General features: G+C 41.3%; 1 protein-coding gene across 1 annotated transcript in view; it reads right to left on the bottom strand.

The window, feature by feature from the left end:
* The window catches only part of LOC140454349 (uncharacterized), a 134,647-nt gene that overhangs the window by 71,625 nt on the left and 47,053 nt on the right, over positions 1 to 15,969 (bottom strand). The window contains exons 4-11 of the mRNA XM_072549057.1: positions 13,989 to 14,382; positions 10,025 to 10,102; positions 9,239 to 9,334; positions 2,785 to 2,838; positions 554 to 607; positions 402 to 455; positions 228 to 281; positions 74 to 127 (exon numbers count right to left, since the gene is read on the bottom strand). Of these exons, the coding sequence (XP_072405158.1) occupies positions 74 to 127; positions 228 to 281; positions 402 to 455; positions 554 to 607; positions 2,785 to 2,838; positions 9,239 to 9,334; positions 10,025 to 10,102; positions 13,989 to 14,382 (838 nt within the window). The remainder of the gene's footprint in view (positions 1 to 73; positions 128 to 227; positions 282 to 401; positions 456 to 553; positions 608 to 2,784; positions 2,839 to 9,238; positions 9,335 to 10,024; positions 10,103 to 13,988; positions 14,383 to 15,969) is intronic.

Raw genomic sequence — 15,969 nt, 5'->3', positions numbered from 1 at the left:
GTTGATTCTGGTGTTCCATGGTTGATCATACTGAATCACAATGCTCCTCTTAAACATTTAACTCATTTATTACCTTTTCACCTTGTAGTCCCATTTGCCCTCTTAGTCCAGGTGATCCTGAGACTCCCTGAAATAAAATGTAGTAAACTTTCAGAGTGATCTTTCTTCTCATACTTAAATAATACAACCTTGTGTATAGCAACCTAAAGTGGCTACTATGAAGTCACCTTAAATCCAATGGTTCCTTGCAATCCTTTATAACCTTTAGGACCCTCTAGACCCTGAGAGGAAGAAAAATGCATGTTCAGTGAATGTGGAGTAAGCCCAGTCTCACTAATTACTGAGGAAACAAAAGAAAGTCAAGTATTTTCAAATTGATGAGGAGTTTAAAAGTTACATACCCTTTGGCCTGGTCTTCCTTCTACTCCCTTATTTCCCTTGATTCCTGCTATACCCTTCCAAACGAAATGTACATACATGAGCAAATTCTGTGACACATAAATAACTGCCCATGTGCAATACTTAAAGTGGAATAAAATGATGGCGATCTTACCCTAAGTCCAGTGTCACCAACTCTTCCATACATACCAGTGCGACCTCTTACACCCTACAACAAGTCAATCTCAAATCAGCAATTATGAATGTACAAAATTAAATAAATATATGAATTTTTTTAGAACTCTTAGATTAGCTGCTGGATTACTTTTCCATTTTCTCCATGCAATATTTTATGCCTGGACAAAAATTTGAGGCACTGACCACGGCATAAATTTCATTACAATTCACAAAAGCCATGGAAATACTTAGTAAGATAACAGCTCACGGTCTTGGAATGAGGACTGGCTAATTAATAGAAGACAGAGAGTTTTGATAAAAGGAGTATTTTCATTGGAGCAGCATAGGGATCAATTCTGGGGTCACAATTATTTACAATATACATTAATGAGTTGGATGATGGAAGTGAATATACTGTTGCCACATTTACTAATGACACAAAAATAGGTGGGAAGACAAGTAATGAGGATGACAAAATGAGTCGACAGAGGGACACAAACAGATTAAATAAGTGAGTAAAACTTGGAATATGGCATATAATCTGGGGAAATGTAACTTTATGCGTGAGGAAGGAAGATTAGAAGAGTTGAAATTTATTTAAATGGAAAAGACTGCACAAAGCTACAGCACAGGGGGATTGGAGTTCCTCAGGCATGAACCATAAACAGCTGGCATCTAAATTCAACAAGCAATAGGGAAAGCAAATGGACTACTGATCTTTATTTCAAGAGTGATGGAGTTTACACGTAGGGCAGTCTTGCTAAAACTGTACAAGGAGCTAGTCAGACCACACCTGGACATTCAAAATAGTTTTGGTTCCCTTATCTAAAGAAAGATATGCTGACACGGGAGGAAGTTCAAAGAAGTTTTATTAGGTTGATTCTGGGTATAGAGGAATTTTAATGTGAGGAGAAGTTGTGTAGGGGTAGGGGTAGGGTTGAACTCACTAGAGTTAAAAGAATGAGAATCGACATTCATGAAACATATAAGGTTCATCTACTACTTGACAGGATAGATGCAGAGAGGTTGTTTTTTTCCTGTGAGAGAGTCCAGAACCAGAGGGCTATCCACCACAACCACACCCATATTATTCAAGTATTTCCTTACCTGTTTGCAGTATTTCAAATTCCTAGGTCTCTAGAATGAACAAGGATGACATCCCCACATCTTCTGGGGAGGAGCTGAAAGGGGCTCAGATATAACACCACAGGCTTGGGGTTTTAATTCTTATACAGGAATCCCTCTGACCTCAAATTGCCAGAGAAAAGCAATGACATTTTGTTCTTGGGTTTACACAATTGTTGTTCTGTAAAGAGGTTCTTTGCCTTCTTTAGTTGACTGAATTTAGTTAAGTATCTAGATGTAATAGGTACCTCTTATGTTCATTCTGAAATAAAGCAAGTGGCAGAACATAGAGCAGAGGCTATAGTTCCATATAGTTCTTTTCATATATCTGCTTGCAAATAACCTCACACATTCCATAGAAAAATGGAGAAGTGGGGTAAATGGCATATGGCAGAGTATGTCCCCAAGTTTTCTTGGCTCTACAGCTACACCACATCTGCTAAAAAAAAAAGAAAGTGATGGGGAGTTAGAGGCAAACCCAACCTATTGGTATGACTGCACACTTGGACAAAATCAATTTCTTATGATTCATGCATGAGTTGTTGTCTTCACTGGCTAGGGTAATCCCTACTCACACTTGATACTGTGATAATGAGCCACCTTCTTGAACCGCTGCAATCCATGTGCTGTTGGTGCACAATAGGAAGGGAACTCCAGGACTTTGACCCACTGACAATGAAGGAAAGGCAATAAACTTCCAAATCAGGATCGTGCTTGCCTTGGAGGAGAACGTGCAAGTGGTGATGCTCCCATACATCTGCCCGTCTGTTGGAGCTAGCAGGTTTGGAAGGTACTGTAAAAGGAGTCTTGCTAAGTTGCTGCAGCGCATCCTACAGGTGATACATACTGTTGCCATTGGGGATCAATCATATTTACAGAGATTACAATCATTTTACACAAGTGAGCCTATGTTTTGTAATGAATGGGTAGTAAAAGTCATCCATTTTTCCTCCAATACCGCCACCCACTGAAAACAGAAGCTTACTGTTATCTACTTGCAGTTATTGCATAGATATACTTTATTAATCTGTGACATGCTCTGGAGACAATCAGAGTTACTCTTTCAATTTAAGGATGTAATAAATTGGGCGACACTATTTTTACCTGAGCCCCTGCCCTTCCAGGTTCTCCAGCCATGCCTTGTTCTCCTTTCTCCCCCTGATGTGGAAATGAAAACAATTAAAGTTATTTACTTGAAATAAAAGATACAGACCTTCTGTTCCCCCTACAGATGGATTATATCCTTGCTCCTTCCCACCTCCTGCCATAAGGCTTCTCGTGCAGGCCACAAACATCGATAACCCCTGAAAATATACATGGGTATTGTGATGCACAGTAACCATCATCTGAAGCAGGTAACAGGTAAACCTTGCGTTCAAACAAGCCTTCACTGCTTAAAACCAACTTGCACTGCTTGAAGAGAAGGTCCATTTTAGCTGAAGCAAGAGTTGAAAGTAATTTGAAAGCTGAATTTGACCTGGAAGAGCTTTAATGATGGCACAACAATGGCAGAAAACAGGCTTCAAGATTTTTCAATGCTGCACTGGAACTTTAGCTTAGGATGGAGACAGGAAGAGGGATGTGCTCTATCCACAGATGATCAGGGGATCCTCTAGACAAACTGTGTGAAGACAGTGAGATCAAATAACTCTGGTGGTTAATGCCACAAATCTTGCCCTTTGAACAAGGACATAATTTCAATGACCCTGCACAAAAGATCAAGATTGGGCATAGATTTTCACTGAGCTAGACGTACTATAAGGCATTTAGAAATTGGGGGCAGGTCCTGATTCAAGGATTCCTGTGCCATGCTTGACACCTCTAATTTTCCCTATTCCAAGATAGAGTCTTAGGCAATATACTTACCCAAGTCAGTTCCATTGAAAGTGTAGCAACCCATAACAATTTTCATGGCATCATGAATATATGGTTAAAGATAGGATTCTTGTCAGTGTGGAGGAACAGCAGCACCGTGGATTGTATGTACACACACCCCTCAAAGTTGCCACCCGAGTTGATAGGGTTGTTCAGGCAACATGTGGTGTTTTGGCTTTCATTAACAGGGGATTGAATTTAAGAGCCATGAGGTTTTGCTGCAGCTCCACAAAACTCTGGTAAGACCACACTTGGAATATTGTCTCCAGTTCTGGTTGACTCATTATAGGAAGGATGTGAACACTATTGAGAGGGTGCAGAGGAGATTTTTATCAGGATGTTACCTGGATTGGAAGATTTGCCTTATGAAGAGAGGTTGAGTGAGCTAGGGTTTTTCACATTGGAGAGAAGAAAGAAGAGAGGTGACTTGATAGAGGTGTACAAGGTAATGAGAGGTATAAACAGAATAGATAGCCAGAGACTTTTTTCCAGGGCAGAAATAGCTATCACAAGGGGTCATACTTTTAAGATAATTGGAGGAAAGTATAGGAGAGATGTCAGAGTAGGTTCTTTACACAGAGAATGGTGGTGCATGGAATGCACTGCTAGCGGTGGTAGTAGAGTCAGAGACATTAGGGACATTTAAGCGACTGCTGGACAAGCACATGGACATCAGTAAACTGAAAGACGTGTAGGTTAGGTTGATCGTAGATTAAGATATAAAATGCTTGTCACAACATCATGGGCTGAAGGCCTGCACTGGGCCATACTGTTCTATGCTCTATGTCAGAATGTCCATGATTTATGGTTCACAGATCCCAGATGTTGTGAGCCATTGTGTGTATTGAGGAACCTTTTGAAACACAAGTTCAAAAGGGTCTTACAATGATCCTCCACACAAACTCAATGCTAACTGATGCCCTTATCCAATCAATAACCTGTTACAGACACCTTGCCAACTCAATTCCAACTCATGCTCCCACACTGCCCCATATCCCCTAATTGCCCCATGCCAATTGAATACCAACTCATACACCTCATCTGCACTCAATGTCCATTTATAGCCCCCAAACCAAATTATGGTGCCTCTATCTGCAATATACACTTAGTTTTGAATCAATAAACTCTTTTGTTCTCAGGCATGAGTGAAACTGCTGAGAAAATAAAAGACCAATGTATAATGCTTTCAAGAAAAAAGATCTGGTGTTTTACAAATACTTGAAGAACAAAAGGGTAACTAGGGAGAGACTATGGCACCTCAAAGATCAGTAAGGCGGCCTTTCTGTGGGGCCGAAGGATTTGGGGGAGATAGTAAATGAGTATTTTGGATCAGTATTTACTGTGGAAAAGGACATGGAAGACATAGAATGTAGGGAAATAGATGGTGGCATCTTGAAAAATGTTCACATTACAGAGGAGGTGGTGCTGGATGTCTTGAAACGCATAAAAGTGGATAAATCCCCAGGACCTGATCAGGTGTACCCTAGAACTCTATGGGAAGCTAGGGAAGTGATTGCTGGGCTTCTTGCTGAGATATTTGTATCATCGATAATCACAAGTGAGGTTCCGGAAGACTGGAGGTTGGCAAACGTGGTGCCACTGTTTAAGAAGGGTGGTAAGGACAAACTGGGGAACTATAGACCAGTGAACCTGACATCGGTGGTGGGCAAGTTGTTGGAGGGAATCCTGAGGGACAGGATGTACACGCGTTTGGAAAGGCAAGGACTGATTCGGGATACTCAACATGGCTTTAAGTGTCTCACAAACTTGACTGAGTTTTTTGAAGGAGTAACAAAGTGGATTGTGAGGGCAGAATGGTAGGCATCATCTATATGGACTTCAGTAAGGTGATCTATGAGATTCCCCATGGGAGACTGGTTAGCAAGGTTAGATCTCATAGAATACAGGGAGAACTAGCATTTGGATACAGAACTGGCTCAAAGGTAGAAGACAGAGGGTGGTGGTGGGAGGGTTGTTTTTCAGACTAGAGGCCTGTGACCAGTGGAGTGCCACAGGGATCGGTGCTGGGCCCTCCACCTTTTGTCACTTACATAAATGATTTGGATGTGAGCATAAGAGGTACAGTTAGTAAGTTTGCAGATGACACAAAATTGGAGGTGTAGTGGACAGCGAAGAAGGGATTACAACAGGATCTTGATCAGATGAGCCAATGGGCTGAGAAGTGGTAGATGGAGTTTAATTTAGATAAAAGTGAGATGCTGCATTTTGGGAAAGCAAATCTTAGCAAGACTTATACACTTAATGGTAAGGTCCTAGGGAGTATTGCTGAACAAAGAGACCTTGGAGTGCAGGTTCTCAGCTCCTTGAAAGTGGAGACGCAGGTAGATAGGATAGTGAAGATGATGTTTGGTATGCTTTCCTTTATTGGTCAGAGTATTGAGTACAGGAGTTGGGAGGTCATGTTGTGGCTGTACAGGACATTGGTTAGGCCACTTTTGGAATATTGTGAGCAATTCTGATCTCCATCCTTTCGGAAGGATGTTGTGAAACTTAAAACTCAGAAAAGATTTACAAGGATGTTGCCAGGGTTGGAGGATTTGAGCTATAGGGAGAGACTGAATAGGCTGGGGCTGTTTTCCTTGGAGTGTTGGAGGCTGAGGGATGACGTTATAGAGGTTTATAAAATCTTAAGGGGCATGGGTAGGGTAAATTGACAAGATCTTTTCCCTGGGGTGGGGGAGTCCAGAAGTAGAGGGCATAGGTTTAGGGTGAGAGGGGAAAGATATAAAAGAGACCTAAGGTGCAATGTTTTCACACAGAGAGTAGTGTGTGTTGGAATGATCTGCCAGAAGAAGTGGTGGAGGCTGGTACTACTGCAACATTTAAAAGGCATCTGGATAAGTGTATGAATAGGAAGGGGTTGGAGGGATATGGGCCAGGGGCTGGCAGGTGGGATTAGATTGGGTTGGGATATCTGGTCGGCATGGACAAGTTAGACAGAAGGGTCTGTTTCCATGCTGTACATCTCTATGAAATCTTAGCAGGACTTATACACTTAATGGTAAGGTCCTAGAGAGTGTTGCTGAACAAAGACACCTTGGAGTGCAGGTTCATAACTCCTTGAAAGTGGAGTCGCAGGTAGATAGGATAGTGAAGAAGGCGTTTGGTATGCTTTCTTTTATCGGTCAGAATAGTGAGTACAGGAGCTGGGGGTCATGTTGCAGCTGTACAGGACGTTGGTTAGGCCACTGTTGGAATATTGCATGCAATTCTGGTTTCCTTCCTATTCGAAAGATGTTGTGAAACTTGAAAGGGTTCAGAAAATATTTACAAGGATGTTGCCAGGGTTGGAGGATTTGAGCTATAGGGGGAGGCTGAACAGGCTGAGGCTGTTTTCCCAGGAGCATCGGAGGCTGAGGGGTGATCTTAAAGAGGTTTACAAAATTATGAGGGGCATGGATAAGATAAATAGACAAAGTCTTTTCCCTGGGGTGGGGGAGTCCAGAACTAGAGGGCATAGATTTAGGATGAGAGGGGAAAGGGACTTAAGGGACAACATTTTCATGCAGAGGGTGGTATGTGTATGGAATGAGCTGCCAGAGGAAGTGGTGGAGGCTGGTACAATTGCAACATTTAAGAGGCATTTGGATGGGTGTATGAATAGGAAGGGTTTGGAGGGATATGGGCCGGGTGCTGGCAGGTGGGACTAGATTGGGTTGGTATATCTGGTCAGCATGGACGGGTTGGACCGAAGGATCTGTTTCCGTGCTGTACATCTCTATGATGCTATCACTCTTTGACTCTATGACCTAACAGCCCTATAAAAGTGTTGAACAGATCATTAAAGTGTCAAAGCAAAAGCTTTGCACCTCTTAATTTTGAACAAATCAACATTGATTGCAAAAATTGACTCATTATAACTACATAAACATGTCAAACAAAATCAACCAGCTGTATAAACAACCTCCCACTGACATAATGCCTTTGTGGAGTGGTGCTCCCTTATCATCCCAGCTGATGGCAATGTCTTACAAGTCAGATCCCAGAGAGAAAGCTAGCTTGATTGATCATAGTTTAATTTTTACTGTTGATTTTCATGCTGATTAGTCACCAAAAATATATTGACATAAGGCTTTGGATGTTCTTTCTTAGTTGGTCGAAGAGCTATGCCCTGATGATGGTGAAGTTGTGTTTATGCAACAGAATCTTGACATGCGTTCTGCCATGTATGTATTGCAGGGTTCAGCCAGAATTGTCAGACAGCAGAAGCATTGATCTATTCCATACAACAGCATAGCTTTCGCTTATATGCAGCTGCCCACATCCACGTGGGTTGGGTCCTGCAGTTAGGAGCCACATTGTCAAAGGATATGCTTGCACCCAATAGGCACCTTTTGTTGAGGTGGCTCAAAATTCAGGTGTTAAAGCAGGCTATCCCAGAACCAAAGCATCGTGATGTCCATGGTCTGATAATAAGCTGTCAATGACTGCACACCAGACAGACATTTATAGGAGCAGAATCCTTTCAGGTGGAGTAGATCTCAAAGTTGTTATGTGATGCTCAGAAAGTGAGATCACTGAAAACCTACAATCCTTATAGAGTCCATGCTCCACCTACTCCTCACTGACAAAAAGGTAATGAACTGTGTTTGTTTTCTTGGAATACAGAGTCACAATGATCTCCATGATACAAGGCTATATTCAACCCTGATACAATGTTGGTTGGCACTTTACAAAATGCTGCAAATGTTTCCTCCTCTCCGGGAGGTATCAGTCACATGCAAGTTCATGGTCAGCGTCATCGTCACAGACATCAGCAATGCTGTCCTTGCCCTACTTTGAAGGTGCATTTGCAGAAGTTGTATGTGGAAACATCTGATACACAGTCACTACGATTCAGTTAGGAGAATTCCCTCTTGAACGTTCAGAGCAGGCCTCTCAATGAGAATCTTTTTACCCTTCATTTTCCTCTCTTTCCCAGCAGTTTGCCCTTTCCATTCACCTTTGCTCATTCTCCTAGTCTTGTAGACCAAGGGGGGTGTAATCTTTTCCAATCCTGTATGGGAGCAAGTGGATGACACAAAATCCTTGAAGTTACAACAAAGTACGAAAGAATCCTCAACACCACTCCCTGTAGATTTTAGTACCTTTAAACAACTCTGGAAACCACTGCTGGAATCATTGCAAGGATCAGTGGAAATCAATCAATCACCAACTGATCTGAAAGAACATAGAACATAGAACAATACAGCGCAGTACAGGCCCTTTGGCCCTCGACGTTGAGCCAATCCAAGCCCACCTAACCTACACTAGCTCACTATCCTCCATATGCCTATCCAATGCCCGTTTAAATGCCCATAAAGAGGGAGAGTCCACCACTGCTACTGGCAGGGCATTCCATGAACTCATGACTCACTGAGTAAAGAAATTGATGATTCCTTTATAAAACACTGGTGGAGAAGTGGAGGAGAAGATGCTGATGCTGAACACATGTTCAACTCTGAGTATTTAAGAGATTGCATTAACCAGCATGTTAAGTTTCAAATGATTGGGCTAACATCAAATTTTTATTATACACAGACTAAAGGTCACAAGCACTTGATGCAGACACCAAGGCTTCATTTACTTGGACTCAAAATGGCACCTGTCGCATTGAGCACAACAAAGGCATATTTTGCAGCCAGACTCTATTCTAATGCAATTATGAACTGGAACAGGTTACCTGTAAGCCTGTGTTATCGTGCTGCCAAGTTATTCCATGGGAACATTTGCAATGCTGTGGATTCCTGGTAAGACTGGATTCTGAAATTCTGTCACACTAAAACATTTTAATTTGTTATTTGTGATCTAAAATGCTAGATGGAGTAAGAATAAACAGAAAGGTTGGACTACAGTTTACACTGTAGGACAGGCATTTAAAATTGTTTACTTTAGTTATGCAAGGAACACAAATAAACAGGGTAAAACAAAAATATCAATATTTAAAATGTAGGATGCAAAAGAAAATCACCACAAGTAACTCTATCATTCCTATATTTCTTAAATTATTACCAAATAAGTAGTTAATCTTTGGAATTGAGTTTCTATATATTTACTACCTTCAAAAAATGAGTTGTTGTTACTATATTCTGTTCTTGACAGAAACATAGCAATCACACTGCAAGGATTAGTGAAATAGTGATCTGGGTTCTCTGTACGAGCATGAAGTACAGTCACAATGCTAAAACAACATGCAACTTAAACTTTGTTGTTTGATATCACCTAAAGATTCCATTTTACCAATATGTTTCTCAGAACTGAATACAGCACCATTTTAACATTTATTCTCTTTTGTAGAAATTCTGTATAGTCGCAGGTTTTAAAATAAACTGTTTCATTTTATTTTTAAAAAAAGAACTTATGTTCGCTTGGATTAATGATCTTTAAGTATGAAGGTTATCGATTTAGTCTAATTTGTGATACTTGTGATTTGTGATCGTGTAAAAGAATGCAATTACAGCAGACTTACAAAGTCAAATAATTCACAGCATCCTTCTGAAAAGGCTTTTTCTGGATCACAGTGCAGCTCTAGTTGTTGCAGATCAAGCTGATTTGAAAATAAAACTTGTATTTATATAGTGCTTTTCACAACCACAAGATATCTCAAAGCACTTTACAGCCAATGAAATGCAGTCACTGTTGTAATGCTAGAAATAAACAGTAAACTTTGCCTACTGGCCACATATTCTGCTTTTGTCACGCTGATTGAAATATAAGTATACAAGTGCTATTTTTCAAACTAGTGCCACATCAGTCTGCACTGGAGTACTGCTTTGTTGCATTAGAGTGTAACTGGAGTTTAGTGAAACAGGTCAGTCCCTCTTTTTTTCTCTCATTGTTTAGTCCTTCTGCTCTTTAATATTCAAATCTGGTCTTAGGGAAATTGGGGCAAAAGGGGACAGACGAATCAACAAGAGCAGACACTGAGACACAGTGAGAAATAAAAATTGAAGCTGAGGCTTGAGGCCTACACATTTTCCGAATGAGGCCAGGGAGGGGAGGTGGCCTGCAGAGGAGGAGAATCAGGGATTAGAGACAGTCAGAAAAATAGGTGGCAAAAGCCACAAGTTTATTGTTTGGTAAATAACTGCTGATTTGATTACCTATTCTAAATTGCTCATGGATTAAAGGTACATTGTAGAAATATTTTACAGATTAAAAACTAAACACCAGTAGGAAATTTAAAAATACAAATTATAAACAAGTTAAGTGATTAGACATGCAGAGTCAGGCGATGTATTGTATCTGCAAGATGTGGGAGCTGATGGACCCCATAATGGCTCATAGTGACCATATCTGAAGCAAGTAAATATGGAAATCACTGGAAAAACTCAGCAGGTCTGGCACATCCATGGAGATTGGTTGTTCCAGAGTAGGTGAGCTGGAGTCAGAGCATCAAGGAGGGGAGGCAAGAGTTACCTGGATGCTGTAGTTCAGAAGGCAGCTGCACCCTGTGGGTTTAGTACTTCAAATTTGGCCATTGACCAGGAACTACAAATGAGACAGGAAGAGGGATTGGAATTTGGCATTAGAGGAGGCTCAGCTCTTGACCTTGTCCAGTACGTATGAGGTACTTGCTCCCTGTGTGGTGGAGGAAAAGGACTGTAGAGTCAATGAGCAAACTGTCCCCGAACCAGGAGGCTATTCATGCAGACAGAGAAAAAAAACTGCAGATGCCGGAATCCAAGCAGGAGGCTGGAAGGAAGTGTCAGAGGAATAGAAGGGAGGAGGAGGGGCTGGAATGGGAGTTGGGGGTTGGGAAGGGAGGTTATTTGAAATTGGAGAACTCAATGTTGAGTCCTCTGGTCTGAAGGCTGCCCAGGCAGAAGATGAGGAGGTGTTCCTCCAATTTACAGTCCGATTCGATGTAACAATGGAGGGAGCCGAGGATGGTCACGTTGGAAGGGGAAATAAAATGGGCAATCATTTGGTGGTCAGGTTCACCCCACCGGCCTGGCCAAGATGCTCAGCGAAACGTGCCCAGAGTTAACGTTTGGACTCATCAATGTAGAGAAGACCACATCAGGAGCACCTGATACAGTAAACTAGGCTGGTAGAGAGGGAGGTGAACCTCTGTCTTATCTGGAAGGACCGTTTGGGACCCTGGATAGAGGTGAGGGGGAGTGATATGCCGACAAGTTTTGCATTTTGTACGATTGCATGGGAAGGTACCTGGGGGTTCGGGGGTTGTTCGGGAGAATGGCAAGAACCAATGATCGGTGAAGGGAACAGTCCAGGTGGAAGGCAGAGAGGGTGGGGAGGGGGAGATATTCTTGATGGTGGGCTCTAGTCCGAGTCCGAGCAAGTGTTTAAGGATCATCCATTGCCACAGTGAATCAAATTGTAAATTGGAGGGACAATACCTCATCTTCAGCCTGGACAGCCTGCAGCCCAGAGGACGCAACATTGAGTTCTCCAATTTCAAATAACCTTCTTTCCCATCCCCTGATTCCCTTTTCAAGCCTCTCTCCTTTTCCCTTCCATACCTCCAACCGATCCTTCCTTCCAACCGGATCCATTCCTCCCAAACAGATCATACCCTCTATCTGTTTTCACCTATCCCTACCTCACTAACCTGCCCCCATCCCCACCAAAAACTCTCCCCTGCCCATCATTTATCTGCAGCTCCCCTTACACCCACCCCCAGTCCTGAGGAAGGGTTACACCCGAAATGTTGACTTCTCCACCTCCTGATGCTGCCTGACTTGCTTGTCTTGCTGTCTTCTTCCAGCATTCATGCAGACAGAGCAAGAGGAGATGTAGTGGCTGGGGATTCTATAATTAACAGTACAGATAACATCCCCTTTTTTGAGCAGGAATGAGAATCCCACATGGTGTGTTGCGTGGCTGATGGCAACGTTAGGGACATCTTGAACTGGCTTCAAAGGATATTAAAATGAGAGGGTCCAGTTATTGTGATCTATGTTGGACAAACAACATTGGCAAGAGGCCCTGTTTGGAGAATATCAGAAATTAGGAACAAAATTAAAGAACAGGACCTCAAGAGTTATTGTCTGGATTATTACCTGGGCCTCGTGCACACTGACATAATGATAAGAAAATTAGGGAAATTAACATATGGCTAAAGGAGTGGTGAGGGTTTCATTTTGGTTAGTGGTGGTGGATATCTGGGGTTGGACATTGGCTGTCTTGAGAGGAGGGAGTGGGGAGTCAAATCACTTACAAAGACAAGTAACATGGCAGAGTAAAGAATCAGTCAGGAATCCTACTTCAGGTACAGTAGGTAATCACAAAACTTTAAGATGTATCTTGTAAACGTAAACTGGAAGCAGAAATAATAAACAGGTAAATAAAGCATCTGTGCTGAGAAACAGGTTACAGTGTGTGGCCTAAATAAGAGTTATATATACAAATGTATGGAGTGTAAGGAATAAATTAAGTGAGCAGCAGGTACAAATTATGAAATCGTAGCCTTAACTGAGATATGGCTGATTCAAAGGGTCACAATTGGGAACTAAATATATCAGGTTATAAAGTTTACAGGACGGACAGAGAAAATGGCAGAGGACAAGGAGTAGCTTTACTGATTAGAAACAAAATTACTCCAATCATAAGAAGGATGTAATTAAGGCAAAACATGTCGTGGAGACCATATGGGTGGAACTCAGGAACAGTAAAAGACCTCAGAATCCATTGAAATAAAGTGAAAGCAAGTAATCTTTAATCACAAAGGAGTGTCAAAGAGGAAGAACAGAAGGCTTGAGGTACACAGAGAATCCTGGAGAAACTATGCAGGTCTGGTTGTATCTGTAGAGAAGCAGTTAATGCTTTGAGCGTGGTATAACTCTTCTTTAGAACTGAATGGTGTTGGAAATGTTTTTTATACTTTTGACAGATACAAAGAAGACCCAAGGGTCAGACTAGATTTTTGTGCTCAAACACAGAAGCTTATAACATATTGGCAATAATATTACCAACTGTGTCACAACTAACAAAGGTAAAACAAAAGGCTTAGGGTTAGGGAATTTAAAGGAGAGGTGCCATTTTCCATTATGATTTGTCTATATTTTCAATACAACAATGGTAAATGTTTTGAGGTTTTAGAGAGATGTGAATCTGAAATTGAGAAGATTTTTCTCCCTTGCAGTCACATTTTATAAAAATTTAAAATGATAGCCAAAGATAGCAATATAAATATCCATTGATTTAGAGACTACAGTATAACAACTTTAACATACAGACAAAATTCTATTGTCACTTACTAATGAGAGGTAGTTACTGGAAATAAAACTCTGTTGAAACACTATGTCAAACAGAAGACAGGATCTAAACTGTGATTTCAAAGCTCAAGGATATGTGGTTACGTTCATTCTGATTAGTTAAAAGAAAATTCATTCTTTCTCTTAATTTTGTTAACGTACAAACTAACAGTTAGGAGGATTCCTACAAATTTAGACTTCTGTTTAACTTACTGAAGCTGTTGAATTGTCCAGCATCCTTTTTCCAATTGAAGTGTAACTATTTCCATTAATTTCATGTTGGTCATTGAGCAGAAGTTCACTGGCTTGCGTACAGTTGATTAGCAATTTGGCCTTTCTTTTATTTACACTTAGTGCTAATTTGTGCCAGGATCCATCAAAAAGTGTAGGCACATTGTTGAATGTTTGGGAGATGACATTATTATCTGAAGTTCTATAGAAAAGGTCCAAAGATTTGGAGTTCCCAAAGAAACGAATGCCGACTTGCTCCCTTCCATTTATATCGCTGACTTCCCATAAATTCCAAATGCTTTGTGTGGTTTCTCCCAACATCCTGAATGTAGCGATAATGGAATACTCAGAGGGAATTCCATCTGGACACACATATCTAAAATAAACATTGGGAACAATGTCACTTCAGAATCTGCCACCTTTTAACAAAATTGCAAAATCATACTTAAATTAATATATTAATTTCAGACCTTAAACAAAACCTAAATGCGATTCTAAGATAATTCAAAATTGAGAGCTGAAAAATGGTTTTTAAACTAGCAGATTTTAAGAAATTCATTGGTCTATGGACTAGTGATCAGTTTTCAACAAAAAAGACCTTTCTGCTTCCAATGACTTATGTAAATGGTTCGCAGGTTACTGAACAGTTTGGAGCTAAGAATATAATCCATCATAAAATACACTTAGAATTAATTAAGTTGCTTTTATTATTAAAACCTGTATCCTCAAGTTTAGAAGAGTCACAAGTGAGTTGACCAGATGGAAGTTGAAAGGATATTTCCCATTGTGGAAGAGCCTAGAACTAAGGGTCATTGTTTAAAAATAAGGAATCACCAATTTAAGACGGATGAGGCAGCACGTTTTGTCTCTCAGAGGGTTGAGTGTTTTTGGAATTCTCTTCCTCAAAAGACCAGGGAGGTAGGATCTTTAAATATCTTTTAAGGCAAAGGTGGATAGATTTTTTGACTTGAGGTTAAAGTCAGTTCAGCCATTGAATGGCAGAGTGGGCTGAAGGGGTCGAGTGATCTACTCTTGTAATTTGTTCATATGTGCATATCAAGATCACATTATTATCAATCATACCTCATTTCGATGCTCCCAGGCACTGAAAGAAACTGGATAGCACCAATATTTGACTTGAAAGTCAGAGCAGTTATCTGGCAGCTGCAACCCCTCTGACAACTCCTCTGTGCCTCAGCTTGGCCCGCATTCCCCAAAATCTCTAGGCACTGGCTATGGGCTACAACTCTCTGCACTCTCCATCCATGAAGGACAGGTGACTACAAGTTAATGCTTGTGAGATTGTGGAGGCGTCAGGATCCGGAAAAACCCATGAAAAATCCCAGGCCAAGTTAAAATCTCAGTCATTCTGGGCTGGCCTGCAATTCCTGATTGGCAGTGTTCACAGGTTCATGAGTAAAGGCAACTATGCCAAGCGTGTGGACACCAGAGCACCAGTCTAACCGGCTGTAGTGTTCAAGTATCTGACAGCTAAAATCTACAAGTTGGCTAGCAGCACAGCTTGGGACATCAAAAAAATCCACGCCACCACCAGACACCTGCAGCTGACAAAGTGCAATGATGAGCTGCAGTGAGGGGTGACAACAGGCTGCTGCCTCATATCCAGGTCATGTTGCTGCCCAAGAAAACTGCCATTGGGAGAGTAACTAAGAAGTGAGAAGCCACAAGCTGCATTCTGTGTGGATGCTTGTTGATGGTCATGTGCATATCCCTGCACACAAAGCAAGCTGGCAGAAGAATGCAAGTCATAAGTGTCCCCGAGCTCCAAAAAGAAATCCTGAAGGGTGATGAGTTGTGAGAGTTGGTCTGAAAGCAGGCATGATGTGGTAAGGCTGGTAGTTTGTTATTGTTAATTTGTAGTGACCAATGGTAGAAGATGTTGTTAAAACAGAGTTGGATGAAGACCCGCAGAAGCAAGCAGCATGCTGCCTGGTTACCACAC

Source organism: Chiloscyllium punctatum, chromosome 3, assembly GCF_047496795.1.
Source record: "Chiloscyllium punctatum isolate Juve2018m chromosome 3, sChiPun1.3, whole genome shotgun sequence".
NCBI classification, from domain to species: domain Eukaryota; kingdom Metazoa; phylum Chordata; class Chondrichthyes; order Orectolobiformes; family Hemiscylliidae; genus Chiloscyllium; species Chiloscyllium punctatum.
The sequence above is the reverse complement of the archived record's forward strand: the minus strand, read 5'-3'. Positions and strand labels throughout refer to the sequence as shown.